Source organism: Agrilus planipennis, unplaced genomic scaffold, assembly GCF_000699045.2.
Source record: "Agrilus planipennis isolate EAB-ADULT unplaced genomic scaffold, Apla_2.0 scaffold338, whole genome shotgun sequence".
Taxonomy (NCBI): Eukaryota; Metazoa; Arthropoda; class Insecta; order Coleoptera; family Buprestidae; genus Agrilus; species Agrilus planipennis.
Window position 1 is genome coordinate 143,814 of NW_020439108.1, and position 18,447 is coordinate 162,260.

General features: G+C 34.3%; 4 protein-coding genes across 4 annotated transcripts in view; 3 read left to right on the forward strand and 1 right to left on the reverse strand.

Annotated features, from left to right (window-relative positions):
• Window positions 1-20: 20 nt before the first annotated feature.
• LOC108742949 (thioredoxin, mitochondrial-like) lies at window positions 21-761 on the reverse strand. Its single transcript, XM_018478319.1, has 3 exons — window positions 479-761; window positions 275-398; window positions 21-220 (listed from the first exon to the last, which is right to left on the reverse strand). Exons 1-3 carry the CDS (start codon window positions 655-657, stop codon window positions 101-103), a joined length of 423 nt encoding a protein of 140 aa, XP_018333821.1. The 5' UTR covers window positions 658-761; the 3' UTR covers window positions 21-100.
• Window positions 762-1,012: 251 nt separating this feature from the next.
• LOC108742944 (G patch domain-containing protein 1) lies at window positions 1,013-4,105 on the forward strand. Its single transcript, XM_018478311.1, has 4 exons — window positions 1,013-1,441; window positions 1,491-1,792; window positions 2,169-3,196; window positions 3,263-4,105. Exons 1-4 carry the CDS (start codon window positions 1,375-1,377, stop codon window positions 4,032-4,034), a joined length of 2,169 nt encoding a protein of 722 aa, XP_018333813.1. The 5' UTR covers window positions 1,013-1,374; the 3' UTR covers window positions 4,035-4,105.
• Window positions 4,106-4,336: 231 nt separating this feature from the next.
• LOC108742959 (arf-GAP with coiled-coil, ANK repeat and PH domain-containing protein 2) lies at window positions 4,337-7,413 on the forward strand. The gene has a single exon (XM_018478329.1). The coding sequence runs from the start codon at window positions 4,551-4,553 to the stop codon at window positions 7,020-7,022; it is 2,472 nt and encodes an 823-aa protein (XP_018333831.1). The 5' UTR covers window positions 4,337-4,550; the 3' UTR covers window positions 7,023-7,413.
• Window positions 7,414-9,963: 2,550 nt separating this feature from the next.
• Window positions 9,964-18,447, forward strand: part of LOC108742951 (transcriptional regulator Myc-A-like) — a 46,859-nt gene continuing 38,375 nt past the window's right edge. The window contains exon 1 of the mRNA XM_018478321.2: window positions 9,964-10,937. Within this exon, the coding sequence (XP_018333823.1) occupies window positions 9,992-10,937 (946 nt within the window). The 5' untranslated portion in view covers window positions 9,964-9,991. The remainder of the gene's footprint in view (window positions 10,938-18,447) is intronic.

The window sequence follows — 18,447 nt, forward strand, 5'->3', positions numbered from 1 at the left end:
TTGTAAGTATCTTTCAGTAGTCATGTTAATTTGTTTTTTATTAGGTTATTTTACATATTTACAACAGTTTTCTGTTTTGCTATTTTTATAATATTCATCTTTACTTTCTGTTAAGAATTTTATCTACCCAATTATTTAATTTATCTTCATCTTGCAAACCAACCAACCTTTCTTCAACTTTTCCATTACGAAAGGCAACCAATGCAGGAATTGTACTAACCTAAAATTTTACTTAAGTGATGATTACACTAACCCACTTCGACGATTATTTTACCTCATATTTAGCTGCAAGCTCTCCTAATGAATCAATATCTACTTTTGCAACATTTATTTGGCCTTTACGTTTTGCAACAATATTTTCTAATCTTGGCTCCAATGCTTTACAGGGACCACACCATCTTAAAAGAAAAAAGATAAATTATTATTGAATCTGATCATACTTTGTGATTCTCGAAATACTGTAAATTCATATACCTACGTTGCAAAGAAGTCGACAATCACCGGCTCTTTACTTTCTTCGACTTTTTTGGAAAAATCTTCTTCATCTTGAACTTTAAACGTTCCTCTGCGAATAAACGATGTTGAAAAATTTCTTTTACCAATGTTAGTTAAGCCTTTTAAGATCTGTCCATTCCTCACAATTTTCTGAAGATTCATTTTTATTTATTTTATTACAATTTAAATTTTTCTTGTTAATTTTTAACTTCGATCAATAAAATACAAATAAATGAATGACAATTGATATTTTCGGCATTCTACGATAAATAGATGGTGGTCATAGTAACATAAACTATATTGAGTTGGTTTACGTAATATCGAAACAACTGTCCTTTTTAAGTTTATATGAATTTTAAATGTTACTACTAGGATATAAGCGATTCATAAAAAAACACTTGTCTGCCTGTACAGACTAATCTTCCAAACGACTGAGCCGATAAAACTATACAAACATTAATTGTAGGAGACTATCAGGAGTGATCTAGGCTATAATTTTTTTCAATTGTTTATTAGTTATAGCCATTGCATTTATTATTGTAAACAATTAAAAATAGTTTGAAGCTGAAGTAATCGCGGGTCAATGCCAGTAGCATAAAATTCCAAATGTGGGTTAAGTACCGTTACTTGTTCATTTAAACACGTCGACTTGGCTTGATGCTTATCTAAGGATAATGCTCTATGGATAATGCTTTTCAATGTATAACCCATAGATAATAGGTATAACCTTAAAATGTTATCTGTCAAAACAACGGATATTTTTTGAAAAATAAGTAAAAAAGCGTATTTGTTTGGTGATATAGCGTGTTAACATGATAAAACGGTAAAAATTGCGTGTACTGAACTCGTTACTCGAAAGTTTTAATAGTTGTTAAAGTGATGTCTGATTCAGAAGAAGAACCTTTTTGTAATTATTATGGAACACCTCTTCAGCCTTATGACGAAGGTACAGATTTTTTTTATATTTTACATTTCTATATTACAAGCAATTGCAGACGCATTTCCAAAGAAGAGGCCAATAACCGTTGAAGAGCAAGTGGCAAAAGATGCTCAGGGTCGTAGAAGATTCCATGGAGCATTTACAGGAGGTTTTTCAGCAGGTTTTTTTAACACTGTTGGTTCTTTGGAAGGTTGGACTCCAAGTGAATTTAGGAGTTCAAGAAATGATAAAGCTAAAAATGTTGCTCAAGCACCTACAGATTTCATGGATGATGAAGATGTAGGAGAGTTTGGAATAGCTCCCCAAATTATTCAAGCTACAAAAGATTATACAAGTTCAAACAAGAGGAAGAAAGAAGTAGGTATATATCATATTGATACTGAATGGTTAACTTATTAAAGTAGAAAATGATGACTGTGATAAAAAAATAAATTAACTGAACACCAAAACTTAACACTTCAGACAGTTATTTATTAGATTAAGAAAATGTTTTATAATCAGAAATATTAACTCAGTTTTATCACATCATGACTATGACCAAAAGCAATCCCTATTTGCTGTTATAAAGAGTTTGTCTTGTTTAACTTTCATTAGTTACACAAAAAGTTACAGCATAAGCTTTTATGGGTCTTTTGCACAAAATCTTTAACTTATATTCAAATATTACAAGAAACATTTACACTTGCTGTTATGAAGATCTTCTGAAGTACTAAATAACTAAATAAATATTTAGATATTTTCATCTGGTCCAATTCCTGGTCAACCTGTGCTTCAATCTTTAATTGAATCTTCCACTGAAACTATAGGTTATTATATTCTTAAAAACATGACCATAAAACAGAAGAAGCAAATGAGACAAGAATTAGAAGAAAGTAAATCCCAAACAAGAGTTTATGGCTGTGAAATGCCTAAGGATGTAGAAAATATCGAAGGGGTTTTCAAAGAGACTTATAATTTGCCTGATATTTATAAGCATTATCTTCAAAATTCCAAAAGTAATTCTGCTGGTTTGGGACATTCAGGATTAAACGACTCCAGGAGTATTTCGGGTTCTTCACAGTCTCATTTGTCCATGACTGACAAAAACAATAAAAAAATCTCAATTTCTGGTCAAGCTTTTGGAGTTGGTGCTTTTGAAGAGGAAGATGAAGATATTTATTCCAAAGATGATATGACAAAATACGACTTTGAACTAACAAACGAAAAACATGAAATTAAAACTGTGAGACAATCTCTCGGCGATTTTGTGTTATCTAACACTCCACTCGTTTTTAAAAACAACTTTCCACCGCCAATTATTCCAAGCAGCTTTACTGGTAAACATAATGTTAAAAGGTCTAGGTTTGAACCTCTTCCTGAAGATAAAATTAAAGAAAAACAATATCTTCCCAAACGAAAAGATATTAACGCTAGTGTAAGGGCTAAATATTTAGGAGACTCTTCTGATAATCGAGACGAACATAATGATGTATCTAGTTCATCTAGATCTTCAGAACCCTCAAGTATAGACGTTAAAGATGAAAGTGAGGTCAGCAAAAGTGATTTTAAAATGTCGAATTTGTTATTCGATAAATTTGTAACGGCCTCACAATCAGATGAACACGTTACATCTAAAGAATCGACAGAAATCTTACATGGTAATAAAGAAATGCACGATGCAGTAAGATTAAAAATGTTTGGCCCTTTAACTAGAATAACATCAACTTGGCAACCTTGTTCTTTACTATGTAAAAGGTTTAACGTTCCTGAACCCCAATTCAGGTACGAATATATTTGATTTATTATGACTATTTTATAAAAATTTTAACAATTTATTTATTTTTTTAGAGATGATAATTCTGCTCAGTCTACCAAAAGGAAGAAACATCTTATTTTCGAATACCAAAAGCATGCTGAACAGCTTCCCACTATGTCCGGAATCAGCTCGTCGTCTACTTTTCATGAAAAAATAGTCGTTAAACAAGAAATTTCTGAAAAGATTGAAGAAGAAATACCAGTAAAATCAACTGAAGAAGATCCTGTAAACGTTGAGACTTCCGCGGATAATGAAGAAAAAGATGTAAATAATTCCTTACCACTCATTAAAAATTATAATGAAAAAATTGATGTCTCCAAACAAGTAGATCTTTTCAAAGCAGTTTTTCTAAGTAGTAGTGAATCGGAAAGTGAAGATGACGAAGCTGAAAAACAAAATAGACTCAAAGAAGTAAGAGAAAGTATTTTAAGTGAGTCATTACTGCCCAAAATTAAACCAACTACTAAAGGAATTTTATCAGACATAGATTTTTCGTCTCTTAATAACGATAATAAAATAGTGGAAAATAATACAGAAGAAAAGGACAAAAATGAACAAAAAGATGATAATGTGACAACATCTCACGAATCATTTAAGTCTGATGATAACAATTCATATGGTCCACAGCTACCAAATAAAAAAGCAGATTTTAAATCCCATACATATTCTAGAGCTACTGCAATAGATGACGATAGCGATGAATGGGTCGAAAAACAAGATAAGCCAAAGAAACATAAAAAACACAAGAAAAAACATAAAAAAGAAAAAAGTAAGGGTAAACGTGAGCACAAATCGAAGTATTGAAGTACTTAGGCTATGTTTCTGTAATTCTTTGTATATTACTTTTTTTTTTTTAATTAAATTACTACTAATTAATATTTTTCTAGTAAATTTTCTACCCTTTCATTCAAAGAATTACGCGAAAAACATTGAAGGAAAAACATTTTTCTCTGTTTTATTTAATTTTTAAAAACAAAATACATTTTTTATAAATATATTAACTTAATGTAATATACATTAATATACGTATGAAATTGCTGAGACCGTAGTTTTCAACTATGAATTACAATTATTGAATGTAAGGGTATTTTTTTTCATTATTAATTAGTTTTCTTTATTATAAATAATTTAAAACAAACTTCAACTTCCTCACTTACTGTAGTGTATGTTGGGTTGCAAACCAAAAACTAGGTCTGGAGAAAAATAGAATGAGTCATAATTGTTTGACAGTACAACGCATAGACAAGGTACAATGTTTATTACTAATGAAGACAAAAAATAGTTCAAGTGTTTCTTATTTGTTCCTTAAAAAACTTCATAATGTTTGATAAAATAGATTTGGAACAGTGTCTTAGAGACTCTCCAAAGTTTAGAGTCTATTTGGAAGAGCAAGAGGCAAGCATAGATCAATTAGAAATGAAACTGGACAAAATCTTGAAGATGTGTGGGGCCATGGTTGATACTGGAAAGGCATATGTTGCCCAACAAAGTCTGTTTGCTAATAGTTTATGGGACTTAAGTACGCATTTTAAAGAAGATCCTGAAGTTCTAGCACCTCTAAATAAATTAATCCATAGTCTGCAAGAAATGAACAAATTCCATACAATCCTGTTGGATCAGGCATCTCGAATAATTTTAAAGAATCTCACTAGTTTCATAAAGAAGGATATTAAACATGTAAAAGATAATAAAGTGCATTTTGACAAAATATCTGTGGAATATGACAATGTGTTGGTTAGAAATTCACAAACGTCTAGAAATAAACAACAAGAAATAGAAGAGATTCAAAATCTTTTAACTGCAGTTCGTTCCTGTTTTGGACACCAAGCATTGGATTACATGTATAGTATCACAAAGCTTCAAGCTGTAAAGCGTTTTGAAATTTTGGACACTTTATTGTCTTATATGAAGGCATGTACAACATATTATCATCAGGGTTCTGATTTGTGTGAAGATTTAGAACCATTTTTTAAAAATCTTGCTGATGATATTTCCAAAATGAGAGAGGAAAGTTATAAGGTTGAAAAAACATTACAAAACAGACATTCTGTTGTCTCAAACAAGGAAAAAGTTCCGGAACAAAAATCCAATACAGCACCAATTATGGAAGGGTACTTATTTAAAAGAACATCAAATGCTTTTAAAACTTGGCACAGAAGGTGGTTTTATTTGTTTGATAATAAGTTGGTTTATAAAAAAAGAACTGGAGAAGAAAATGTTACTGTGATGGAAGATGATCTTAGAATTTGCACTGTTAAGCCAGTCTTTGATGGAGAAAGACGTTTTTGTTTTGAAATAGTCTCTCCATCGAAGAATCACATGTTACAAGCAGACTCCAAGGAGATGTATGACGCTTGGATATCAGCTATGCAAAAGGGGATTGGAGCAGCAATTCAGCAGACTTACAGCTATAATCCAAGCAACAACAATGACAGTATAGTATACAGCAACAGTAATTTTTATCGAAATAGTACTGAAAGTACTTCATCAGAAATTGATAGAGTACAGAAGTTCAAGAAAATTAAATTATGGGAACAGTTGCTTAAAATACCAGGCAATAACTACTGTTGTGACTGTGGCGCTCCCAATCCTCACTGGGCCAGTATCAATTTGGGTTTAACCCTCTGTATAGATTGTTCTGGAGTACATCGAAGTCTTGGGGTGCACTATAGCAAAGTTCGTTCTTTAACACTTGATGATTGGGAACCAGAAATGATTAAAGTTATGGCTGAATTGGGCAACAACATTATTAATAATATTTATGAAGAGAACATTCCTCCAGATCAAAAACGAGCAACATCCAAGAGTACAGGAAGTGAAAGAGAAACGTGGATAAAGGCCAAATATGTTGATAAAAAATTCGTCAAGAAATTGCCTGAATTCACTGCTCTTTCTGGAAATTCAATAAGATCTAGTTTGGATGTTCGCAAATGGAGTGTACATAAAAGAAGAAGACGTTCAAAGAGCTCTGATAATAAAAGAAAATCAAAACCACTAATTAACATGGCTACTTCTTCAGAAACTCCTACAACAAGCGATACAATATCAGAACAAAGTGAAGAAAGTGGAATATTTAACGAAGACAATATAAAAAAGGTCCAAGATGATAATGAAGGCGAAAGCGACAAAAAAGAAGACGCTGAGACCCCAAATAAAAGATCAAGTGTATTGCTAATAGACTTGGAAAAACAACCAATAGAGCCGTTGGATTTAATTGTTAGCAGTGATCAAGATTCCACAGGAGGCGAAGAAGAAGCAGACGTTTTAGAAGAAGATATTTCGAAATTACATCCAAATCTGTTGCTTTATAAAGCAGCTGCGGCTCACAATTTGCCTGTTATGTGCAAAGCTTTAGCTCTTGGAGCAGATAAAAATTGGTCAAACCCAGATGACAGGAATCGTACAGCAATACATCAGGCTGTATTAAGCGGATCTGTGATGGCTTGCGCCTATTTAATAGTAAACGGGGCTAAAATAAATACTCAAGATGATCAGGGACAAACACCATTGCATCTTGCCACAATCGGAGGACACACGGCACAAGTTTGTCTCCTTTTAAAACACCGCGCAGATCAACATATTGAAGATAACGACAGCACGGTGCCCCTTACGGTTGCAGAACAAAAGAAACACGCTGATATCGTAACTCTTTTGCGTTTGGGGCGGTTAAATGAAGAAATGAAAGAATCCGATTATGGAGTTGCAGGTGATGAGATGTTTAACGATGTCGTTCGGGACTTTTCACAGATTGCATGTAATAATCCAGAAAAGTTACATCAAAGCAGCAACTAAAACGCACATCGTTTTTAACTATTGTGATAACTTGAGTATTTAGGATGTAATTGTTATTGTAATTTTATTATTAATGTCTTTTGCATTTATGATGAGCTTTTCTATCAATTTAACTGTTTATTAAAATATTTGAGAGCAATATTACGTTGTGAATGGTAATAGTTTATTAATTTTCTCTCTTTATGGGTAGAGTAAGAGTAATTCAGATTTTAGACTTTTATCTGAATACCATCTCTATTTTTAAACAATTCTTTTTACTATTTGGTAATTCTATCTTTACAAGTTGTAAAGTTTAAACTGCTTTGAAAGACTGCAATTTCTGGAGTTGTTTTTTTTATGTAAGATTGATGAATGAGCTTTTTATATTATTTGTATTTTTAAATTTGTAAAACTGTCAGTATGTTTTTATTTTCAAGTTTTTTTTTATTGTCCAATAAATGTTAATCATTTATTCAATAATATTGACGGAAATTAAAATAAATTAAAACTTTTACAAAACTCAATAATTCTTTTGTTTATTTTTCACTTACTCCAAATTTTTTATTATATATTACATTTATCTCAATCATAAGAACTGAATGTATAAATGAAATCGAAAAAACAACTTTTAAATAATTTTCAAAAATTCCAGTGTGTATAGTGGGTTGCATACCGATTATCAATTTTTGCAATTATAAATGTGTATAACGGGTTGTATAACCTACCTACTCTTAAATTTTGTAAATTTATGTATTTTGGGTTACATAACTTAGCAACAATTTTGAAATTAAAATACAGTAGGGTTAATCTGTTGCAAATTTGGAATCTAAATAATATTTCATTTTATAAACAATTTCTTTCATGTTTTCGTAAACCTAGCTAATTGCAGGTAAATAATATTTGAATTTTTATTTTCGCAATTGAGATATACATCTTTGAATTGTTTAATTTAATGAAAATTACATTGGTACTAAAACCACCTCTACCTGTTTAGAGAGAACTGCATAAACGATTTACACATTTATTTCCCCTTAAGAAATCAGAATGCATGGGAAAGTATTATAATTTATTACTATTTAGGCGGTTTGTGGTTTACAATTTTTATAAGCTTTAATAGGTTATAAAAACTTACGACATACTGTAAGACATTTGATCCAGTCAGAATTACAGTTCAGTCTTTTTACATAATTCCTGTAATATAAACATATATAAATAATATATTCTAAAATGCCCTTTCCCGCGATTATCGTAAGTTGTACAAATGTTTCGTTTGGCCTTGAAATGTAATACTCTCCTTTGTACATCGCTTTATAAATGTAGTCTACGCGACGAAAAGTAGTCCACGAGTATTTTTTGAATTTTCTCGAAAAGTACACATCGTCACTTCAATTGTTTGCATCTGTTTTGACAGATATTTAATGTATAAAAAGCTACCTGCCCTCGTATTTTGTTTAAATTGTTCGTTTCGATTAAATAAAAACTAATGAATGTGTTTGACACTGCGGCGGAGTTCCTTGCTCTCCATTTGAGTCATTATACCGGCAAACTCTACTGGATATTTCCACGCTGGTGCTTGTCACTTCTGTTAGTCGCTGTCGGGCGTTGCATAGTGGTGGATGTCTTCGACTTTTTGATTTTATACAACTTAAGCATGTATACTAAGCCGAATGTAGAATCTAAGAAAGGAAATTTTGTGCTTTGCTGTCTATTTGATACAACCAATTTGATATCTTGGGAAAGTCATACGCCGTGTGTTAGAAAAAAACTTACGAACTAAATTTAGTAGGTGTATAAATTTAAGTGCTTTATATCAAATACCTCCGTAGTTTTTAAGGTAAGTTGAATGTTTTAATCACAAAATGGTTAATTGTGATTGAATTGAGTGTATGTTGTTTGATATTTCGACAAAATTTAGTTAGTTTTTAAGTAAGACATATGGTTGAGGCGCGGCATGCATTCCACGCCGCCTAAGCTGCCGGCATTTTACCGGCACAGTGGCGTCAAGGTTGTGTAACGTTAAAGGCTTTTATAATAATCATTGTATTAAAATTACTATTTATACGTATGGAAATAATAGTTTTGTTTATACAATTACAAAAATGGTCGATTTGTATTACATAAAGGGGAGAAATCAATATGTGCATGCAGTTATGTTCGTAATTAAGTCACCCTTACTACTACTCTTACTAGGCAGTTTAATTATTGGCAAAAGAATAATGTAAAGTTAAGATCTTTACTACGTTTGGTATTAAACCAATTAGTGTAGTAATTACTTTTTATATGCTTTGCTATGCTCAATAATTTGCCAATAGTACCTACTACTCTTGTCTAATTACATGTGTTGATTGATGACTCAAGAAGAATAAGTAGTTTTGTTCAATTTTGTGTTACAAGTTGTCATGTAACAATTAACGTATTAAATAACAGAAAATACGTATTTAACTATTGTCATACTTACTAAATTCTAAGTATTTTACCATTGAAAGCCAATATAGGTACTCCTGATAGGTACCAGATACCTACCTATAATAATTTGGACATAGGTACCTACCTAGATAGGAAGAGGTAGTTAACACTTCTATAGTTGTACAGACATTTAATTAATCTCTTGTACAATATTACTATGAATTGTTTTGTCTACTTGTAAATATCTATTTATTATTATTGCTATTTTACGATTACTATTTTTAAAAGACTGGTATCTTGTATGTATTATTTATTTTACAACATCCAAGGGGACTATTCAATAATTTGAATCAAAAGAATCGATTGTCTGATATAACAATGTTTATTTTAACTGGAAAGACATTCATCGGTTTTCCTAATTTTTTCTTCGTTTTTCTTTACAGTAACTGCTGTCTCGGCAAAAGTCCAGTCAGGAAATTCTTGTGATATTAGTGCGTAGTTTTATAATTAATAAAATTATAAATAAATCATAGTAACATAAACTATGNNNTTTAATAAGAACAGAAGCCCGGTAATAAAAAAATATGTTAAAAATGCCTGTGAAAACGGCCACGACTTTAACCAGCAGCAACGGTTGTCATGTTTTGGACAGTTTACTCATTGACGACGAGGACGTCTGCTTCTACGAGCTGTTATCAAACGACGAGCCGTTACTGTCGGACGACATATGGAAAAAATTCGACCTGGAAGATCTGCCACTTCCCGGTCTCGAATCAATTTTACGTGACCTGGAGGAAGAGCAACCGTTAACACCCCATATCGAAAATAACAGCAGCAGCAACAACACCAGTAACAATAATATGAACGGTTGCAACAACGATTCCCCACAAGTGGTCGACACCATCAGAAACCACGATTGCATGTGGGCCGGTCACTGTGGAAGCAAAGAGCACCCGGCAGATGCGTTATTTTGTATTAGTAATGGTAATAATTGTAAAGCTGCCGTTGCACCTGGCTCTTGCGTTCGTCCCCAGGTGAAAACACCTGTCAAACTTCAACAGCAACCAGTGGTCTCGGCCGGTCGTAGTCTCCTGCTAAAGACTTTCGCAAAACAGGCTTCGACGACGACGCTCTTACCACCAACTTCCACGGCTACAGCGCCCCTTGTACCCAGTCCCGAATCGCCCCCCATTTCTGACGATGAAGGTCAAATGTCACCCAACGCTATTCTCAAAGCCCTGTACGAGGCTATCGAAGAATGCGATGAAGTGGACGAAGACAGCGACCTGTGTGAATACTTTGAAGAGCCAGAGGAAGAAGAAGAAGATGATGACGACGACGAAGAAGAAGAAGAAGAGGAGGAGGATGACGACTTGGAGTTCGAGTTGAGGGAGGAGCCGTCATCTCCGCCGTCTGCGACGTCCTGCAAGCCGCTACACTTCACCCCCGAGATCGATCACAGCTACCACAAGGGCAAGCTACCCCACGCGCACTTTGCCGGTCTCGGAATCGACACCCCGTCTGACTCAGGTAGGTGGCCCTTGTTGTTTGTTTATTTCTTTCGTCTGTTCCCAGAATACTTTTTCCAGTTCTTGACTTGCAATCGCTTCCAAAATCCTTAATGCTTTTTTAACTTATATCAGAATATTTTACGGTTTTCCATAATTATAATTTCATGTCGTCCAAAAATTCATTTTTAATATTTTCGGAGTTGATTGAAAAAAACTATTCTTATTCATTTTTAAATGTGTGTCTTTTTTTGATTTACAATTCCAAAATTCGACTGCGAAAAATTTTGTAGAGAATTTAACTTCTTACCTAAGAGAATATTTCTAAGACCAAATTCGACCAATTAATTTTTGCATGATCTTTTTCAATTATAAATCCATAACAATGAAAGTTGATAAATCAAAATTGTTGAGAAATGATCGTTCCTTTTGGGTCCGCGGTATAAAAAGCGTACTTTATTTACACCAAAATCATTAATCATCCTTGCGGAACGAATTCGTTTGTTTTCTTGGGACAACGGTTTAAATATAAAGGTCAGTCGGACACCTTGGGACATTATTGTAATAGAGGCGGATCATTTTAAATTCAAATTTGAGGATTAAATTAATGTGATCGAACATGATCGTTTCACATATGCTTGTATGTGGAAGACGTAGTTGGTCTTCGAAAACGTGTGGTCGTCAACCCCGTTAAGGGCGGGGATGCGACTATTATTCTCAAAGTTCAAGGTCGATCGATACGCACCCGCACGAAATGTGTGCGATATTTTTAGATAGCGACTGTTTAACACGCGACAGGTATTATTACTGCATCACAATCACATACACAAGAGCATTGACCAAAAAAAAAAATGATTACGTAGTTTACTTAATTTTCTATTTCAACTTCCCCCCGCAAAAAAAAAAAAACAAGAAACTTACACTGTCTTTTGTTTCATTTTATTAGGCATTGCATGCAGGTAGGTACAAAGAATTTAAATGTATGTACCCCATTTTACCAAGAACTACCCATATAAATGTGGTACCATTATATGTATACATAATTTTTAACAATTTCTTCACTGTACTGAGTACTACATACCACTTGTGTGTAATATCAGCGAACACAGGCCATAGTACGTATCTGTGTTCGCTGATAATATAATTGTAGTACATGATAATGCTACCAGATGGTAGGATGGATGATATGTATCATTAGGTACCCGGCAGCTGTAGATCTGGAATGGTGTTGATGTTTCACCGAAATCGTATGGTAAATAACAGAAAAGGTATTTAATAATATAACATTTTAACTTTACTTTAGTAGTTATCAGTTTGTGTGGCAGGAGAAGTGTCTTTTTTTAATTCTTTATCGTGATCGCATTAAATCGATTAATTAATAGCTGGATTGCCGGTGCATTTTGTTCTTTAGCATCATTGTATTCAGGAATGTGTAACGGTAAAATGGTCTAATTGGCGTGTCACCCTAATGGTCTTGTCAGATTAGCGATAAGAGTGGCCGCATCGGATTTTAACGGTGTGGCTATAATATAGAAACGATACCTCGATACTCGACAAAAAAGCGCTTAAATATGTATCATTTCTATCGTGGCCATAAATTTGAATGTTCGCATTTTTTTTTTCGTGTTTGCAGTGGTGGCACCTACTCTATAGTCCTTATCGAACAATAATTAATTCCTTATTATATTACACTATGACATGTTCGCGTTTCGAAAGTTGTTCTTTTGTCTTACGGATTCCGTTATCAAAAGAGACTGATGAGTTGGCAATGTTCCAAAATGCTCGCATTAATAATATTTTATGTAGTACCTACCTGTGTAGGTATAGTCGCATTATCGAAGAGAAATCGCGTGCAGACCAACTATTCAGAGACATACGGCACGTTTTCTGTCTTTGGTAGGTACTACATCTCAATGATTGTACTATATTCATCTATACACTAGTGGCGAGTTGATAGCCGAAGATAGACATCGAAAAATACGGCGTGAGATAGCAATTACCTTCAGTCACCTTTTAATTGTGATAATTTCTATGTTAGGTGAACGTTTTGCCTTACCTGTATATCGATTTTATTATTCGCATGAAGTAATTTTGTAGTACCTGGCTAGATGATAGTCGCTGTTAATTAGAGTAATCGAACAATGTTGATAACACTGGTTCCTTGATGGAATCTCTCCTTTTTCAATTGCATATTACTATTGTATGCTGATTTTATAAGTAGATATTGCCATTTAACCTTGAAACTTGAGCGATAACCGATTTTGTGGCGCCGTTATGATACGGTTTATATTTTTATAGGTATTTTTTTTTCTACGTGTTCACCACGCGTACCATCTAAGGTATGTCGTTTTTTTATCTGCTGGAAAATCAATTGAAAATATCTCTTTGTTCTCTGGAAATTGTCCTAAACTAACTGAAATCTCAAAAGTCTTTGATTTAAACTCAGCACCTCTCAAAACCTTTAAATTGCGTTTGTTAGACTTTTTTTATATAAAACGGCTTCACTCGCGTTGATGTCGTAAATATTTGTCAAAGATCATCGACGACCACATAGAACTCATTTTTTGATCCTTCGGGAACAGTTTTTTTTTGTGAATAAAAGAGGTCCTTTTCTGTACCCTTGACAATGTGTGTACAAAATTTCATGACGATCGGTTGAGTATTTAAGGCGTGAAACTGTTATAAACGAACAAACTTTCATTCGCTTATTGTAATATTAGTTAGGATAAGATGGCTAAAGGTATTTGTACAAAAGATGGCGTCGCCCTTTTATGAATACGTCTATGTTCAGTTCTCAGTTCGCCACAAGTGTGTAAACCACAAAAAGACTCACCCTGAATACCTGCCACAAAACCTGTTTACTGCGAACACGTGTTTCGCCCATTTCTAAAGTGGTCATTATCAACGCGAGACTGTCTCGCATCGATAACATTAGAAGTGGGCGAAACACGTGTTCGCAGTAAACAGGTTTTGTGGCAGGTATTCAGGATGAGTCTTTTTGTGGTTTATTTATTCCTTTACCATGGTTTTTATTTTTGTTTGATATAATTATTATTTGTAAATTTTCGGTTTTTCTTTCGTTTAATCGTTGTTCAACAAGTGTCGCGAGAGTTTCAATCAAATTAATATTTTTTGAAAGCCCTATACCTTATTTCATACAATTCGTCGTTAGTTTTTGACTGATAACTAAGCAGTAGGTATCTACAATATGTAAAACGTTTTAGCTTCTATTTGTATTACAATTGAAACTATTCGTTTGAAGCAAGTGTAGGCGTCGTTCGTATTCCCGCCATTTTTTCGTGACATCTCTGAACTTGGACGGATGTGACTAATAACGTTCCATCTCATTATTCATCTTCTCGACGACTTGGTTTTTTTTTTTATTGGAATTGGCCGGTCATCAGTCTCGTTAATTAAAAATAATTTCTGTTACTGTGAAGTATGCTGAAAAGTACACTGGTTACGTACGTTATACTTTTCTCGATGGATTTTCTATTGTTTTTCTATTTCTTGTTGGTTTAAAATTTGTTTTCCGCAAACCGGATCTACCTTATCGTCGATGTGGGTCCATTTGTTCATTTTTGTATTTTTTTTATTGTACTTTTTAGAATAATGTAATTCATTAAATAAGTTCATTGTCCAATTAAAATTCTCACGTATGTTTTATTGAGAAGACCTGCGGCCTTTTCAAATTTAACCATGCTCCGGCAAACAACTTGATGGCAATATTCTTATAAATTAAGTTGCAAGGTTGCTCGTGTACCTCTCGCAACTCTTTTAACAATCATGACTTTGTTTTTTCGTTCTATAAAATCCGAAGAGATACAAATCACGAAGTTTATCGCAAGAAGGAAACCAATACATATTTATAGGCTCTTCAATTTATCACTTAGTTATAAAAATCACCGGCACTACGCATAAACAACATTCATTTTTAGAAAATTCTTATCTAATCGTGGAAATATTCGCACGGCGATATGAAAACTCTGGTACACATGTTATTATATGTATAGGTAAATATCTACTGCTTTCTTATGCAATCGATTATGTAAGCTAAACTTAGAAATTCTGATAATGAAATGACATAAACGGGGTGTTTCTCTGAAACAGCGTTTCCTGAATTTTTTGCTATTCTTGGAAATAATACATGTGTCAAATAAATAAAGAATTCATTGAAGATAATGTATAAATTGAACGTATATTCTATATCTACAAGGTGTACAAGGTACTATAGGGATGATACTCAATTGCATGCCATCGGCAAAGGGTGGCGTCGTCTGTATGAGGTGGTAGAGGGAAATTCGTACAAATAGGTACCTTCAGCCATCTTTTCAGCGACGTATTTTCCTCGTGTGATATAAAAAAAATGCCAAAAAAGGTAGATGTAATTTCTATGTTCGGTGAACTTTTTGCCTTGCCTGTATAACTAAGATACCGGATATACAGGCAAGGAAAAATGTTCTTCAAACGTAGAAATTACACCTTCGTTTGTTGCAATTCTTCTTTTTTATGTCGCCAATATTGCCTAGTTTTGTTGCGTAAGACGCGCTTGTAATTGTGTAGCTATACAAGGGCGGGGTGTTGTAGCGTATGAAGTATAATAATAATAATAATATTTTGTTGTATGAACAAACCGTAAACGTTGGTCATCGATCCGCGTTTTCCCGCCAATGCGTGCGCACTTTTGTTCGTCGTCCAAGACAACGCCGCATTCGGTCAGCGCATCGGGCGTCGCCGTCCGTCGCACGGCGCCGCAGGAAACGTCGTGGAATTCCATTCCATTCTGAATTCCCCGTATTTTATTATTGCCCCGAGGTTGTTGCATTGCAACGTTGCAACGCGGTTTTTGCATTGCATGCTGATGGCGTTCACGTAAGACTTTGCTCGTCTCCGTTTGAGGCGCCCGATCAAGTTGAATGCACAGCGTACAGTTAGGCGTAAAATACTTGGGTCATGCATATTTCCGGAGAATTCACCTTTTATTGTAAATCCTCGGGAACCGCGCATTGTCAAGGGTCGTTTTTTTTTTGCGGCATCATAGTCATCATTATAAGGTCGTCATTCGTAAGAGTAAATGAACACGTACCTCCACTCTTTTCTATCTTGAGCAAATCTCATTTCCCTGAAACTAGAACATCCAACATCTTTAAATGTTTATTAACAGTAATATACATTCTAGGACTACCTCTACCCCTCGTAGCTCCTGTTTCTGCTTCCAATATGTCTCTAACTCATCATCATCATAAGGACGTCAGTCCTAAGACTGGTTGGACACGCATTTCCACTCTTTCCTGAGCTAATCTTCGCATTTTCCTAAACCTATTACAACAGCCCACATCCTTAACTATTTACAAACAATAATCTAATCTCTAACTGCACAATACAAATTGCACTACCTTGGGCATTACAAACTTAAAAACAAAACCGAACATGTGTTTCGCCCATTGAGTATCGCGTTGAAACTGGGCGAAACACGTGTCCGTTTAAAGTTTGCGGTAGATGTGCATACATACAGGGGCGAGTCTCTTTGATATTCTTTTATTTATTTACCGCACACAATGTAAAATTTATTGTTATAATACTTTCCTTCCTCCAATGATTCGACCAGACTTCAACTGAACTGCTTTATTGAAGAACTTAGAATGATTATATAAAAGAACAATACAATTTTTGAACAGCGTTTCAAGGACAATATATATGCCGTGTGCACACTTTTACAATATACAGGTCTGCAGAGAGTCTAAACAATAACCCGATTAATTCTGCGAAATGCCGATAAGTAATCCCGCCGACCTGTACATTGCTCACATCTATTACATGTGTGCCAAAACAACATTAACAATAATATTACAAAAGAAATACAGTTCACTACATAAAAAAATACAACAGTTCGGCCATTCCTGACCTAATTGACGTCCTCGTCAATATCACTACTATCATTTTTGTCGGAAACCAATTTAATTCTGTCAACAGCGATTATTCCCTTAAATATTCGGCTACTTTGTTTTTCGCCCTCAATGTCCTGAATAAGATAGCGATCGTTTCCTACGCTTTTTACAACTTCGTACGGGCCCCGATACTTTGGCGATAATTTTCGACTGGTCCCGGTAGACGGTATCTCGCTCCTAATTAATACGATATCGCCCGGTTTATAAACATGAGCCGGTCTCCTATGCTTATCGTACTGTTTACTTTGTTTCTCTTTGTTTGCGTCTAATAAGAGTTCTACGTCCGGTAATAATTTCGAGCCCCCCAGTTTTTTGTTAATGTCTTGAATTTCTTTCGTCAATGGATTTCCGAACAATCCCGAATTCCTATACGTATGAATGATACTAAAAGGTGTTCTTTTCGTGACGCTATGAACCGAATTGTTTATTCCCCACTGGACTTCGTACAATTTCTCGTCCCAATCTGTACATTCCGTGTCATTACAAATCGTCGATAAACAAGACAAAATTACGGAATTTACCTTCTCCACCTGTCCGTTTGCGCGTGGTGTTTGCGAAGCTACCATTATGTGTTGAATGTTTAATTTCTCACAAAACTTTTTAAATTTTCCTGAATCAAACGCGCTTCCCCTATCTGAAATCATTTTCCCTGGACGTCCATAATGTGAGATAAATTCCTTGCAAAACATGATCGTCGGCTCAGCACTTGCATCCTTCACCGCCTTTAAAACTGTATATTNATATAAAAGAACAATACAATTTGTGAACAGCGTTTCAAGGACAATATATATGCCGTGTGCACACTTTTACAATATACAGGTCTGCAGAGAGTCTAAACAATAACCCGATTAATTCTGCGAAATGCCGATAAGTAATCCCGCCGACCTGTACATTGCTCACATCTATTACATGTGTGCCAAAACAACATTAACAATAATATTACAAAAGAAATACAGTTCACTACATAAAAAAATACAACATTATAAAAACACACCTTTTTAAAAACTTTTAATTTTGCAGTTTGTACGAGATTCATTTATGTAAGAGTATCAAATACTTTTACACGATATAGTAGATACAAATATCTCGTAGGCAAATGTGTTTATGCATGTTTTTCCCCGATGTTCCTAGAACAGAAATCAGCAACAAACATGCATGAGTAATCGCAAGAGCGGTAAAAGATTGCAGATAGATTACCTATTTATATACAACACGCACAAGTATTAATAAAGCACTAATGCATTTTTAAATCCGTGTATAGAGGTTGTTCAGAATTCCATGAACCGTGGTTTTGGGTTAAGGCCTAACAAAAGTCTCTGTTCATTGATCGTAAATTTCTGCCTCATATTAAAAGTATTGATCGTCACTGTTTACAGTTTATCTGGGGCTTCATGGCTAACAACCGAGTGAACGTTATTCTTGTAATGTATAATATGAACGCAATGAGGTCTCTGTTGCTCATGTGAGGGCTTATAACATTTCGAAGTAACTGTACCGTTTTTATTCACCTTTTAATCGGAAAGCTTGTTCGGTGTTTCTGTGAAGCATTCGTTAATAAATGTGCATGGCGTATTGAATATACCA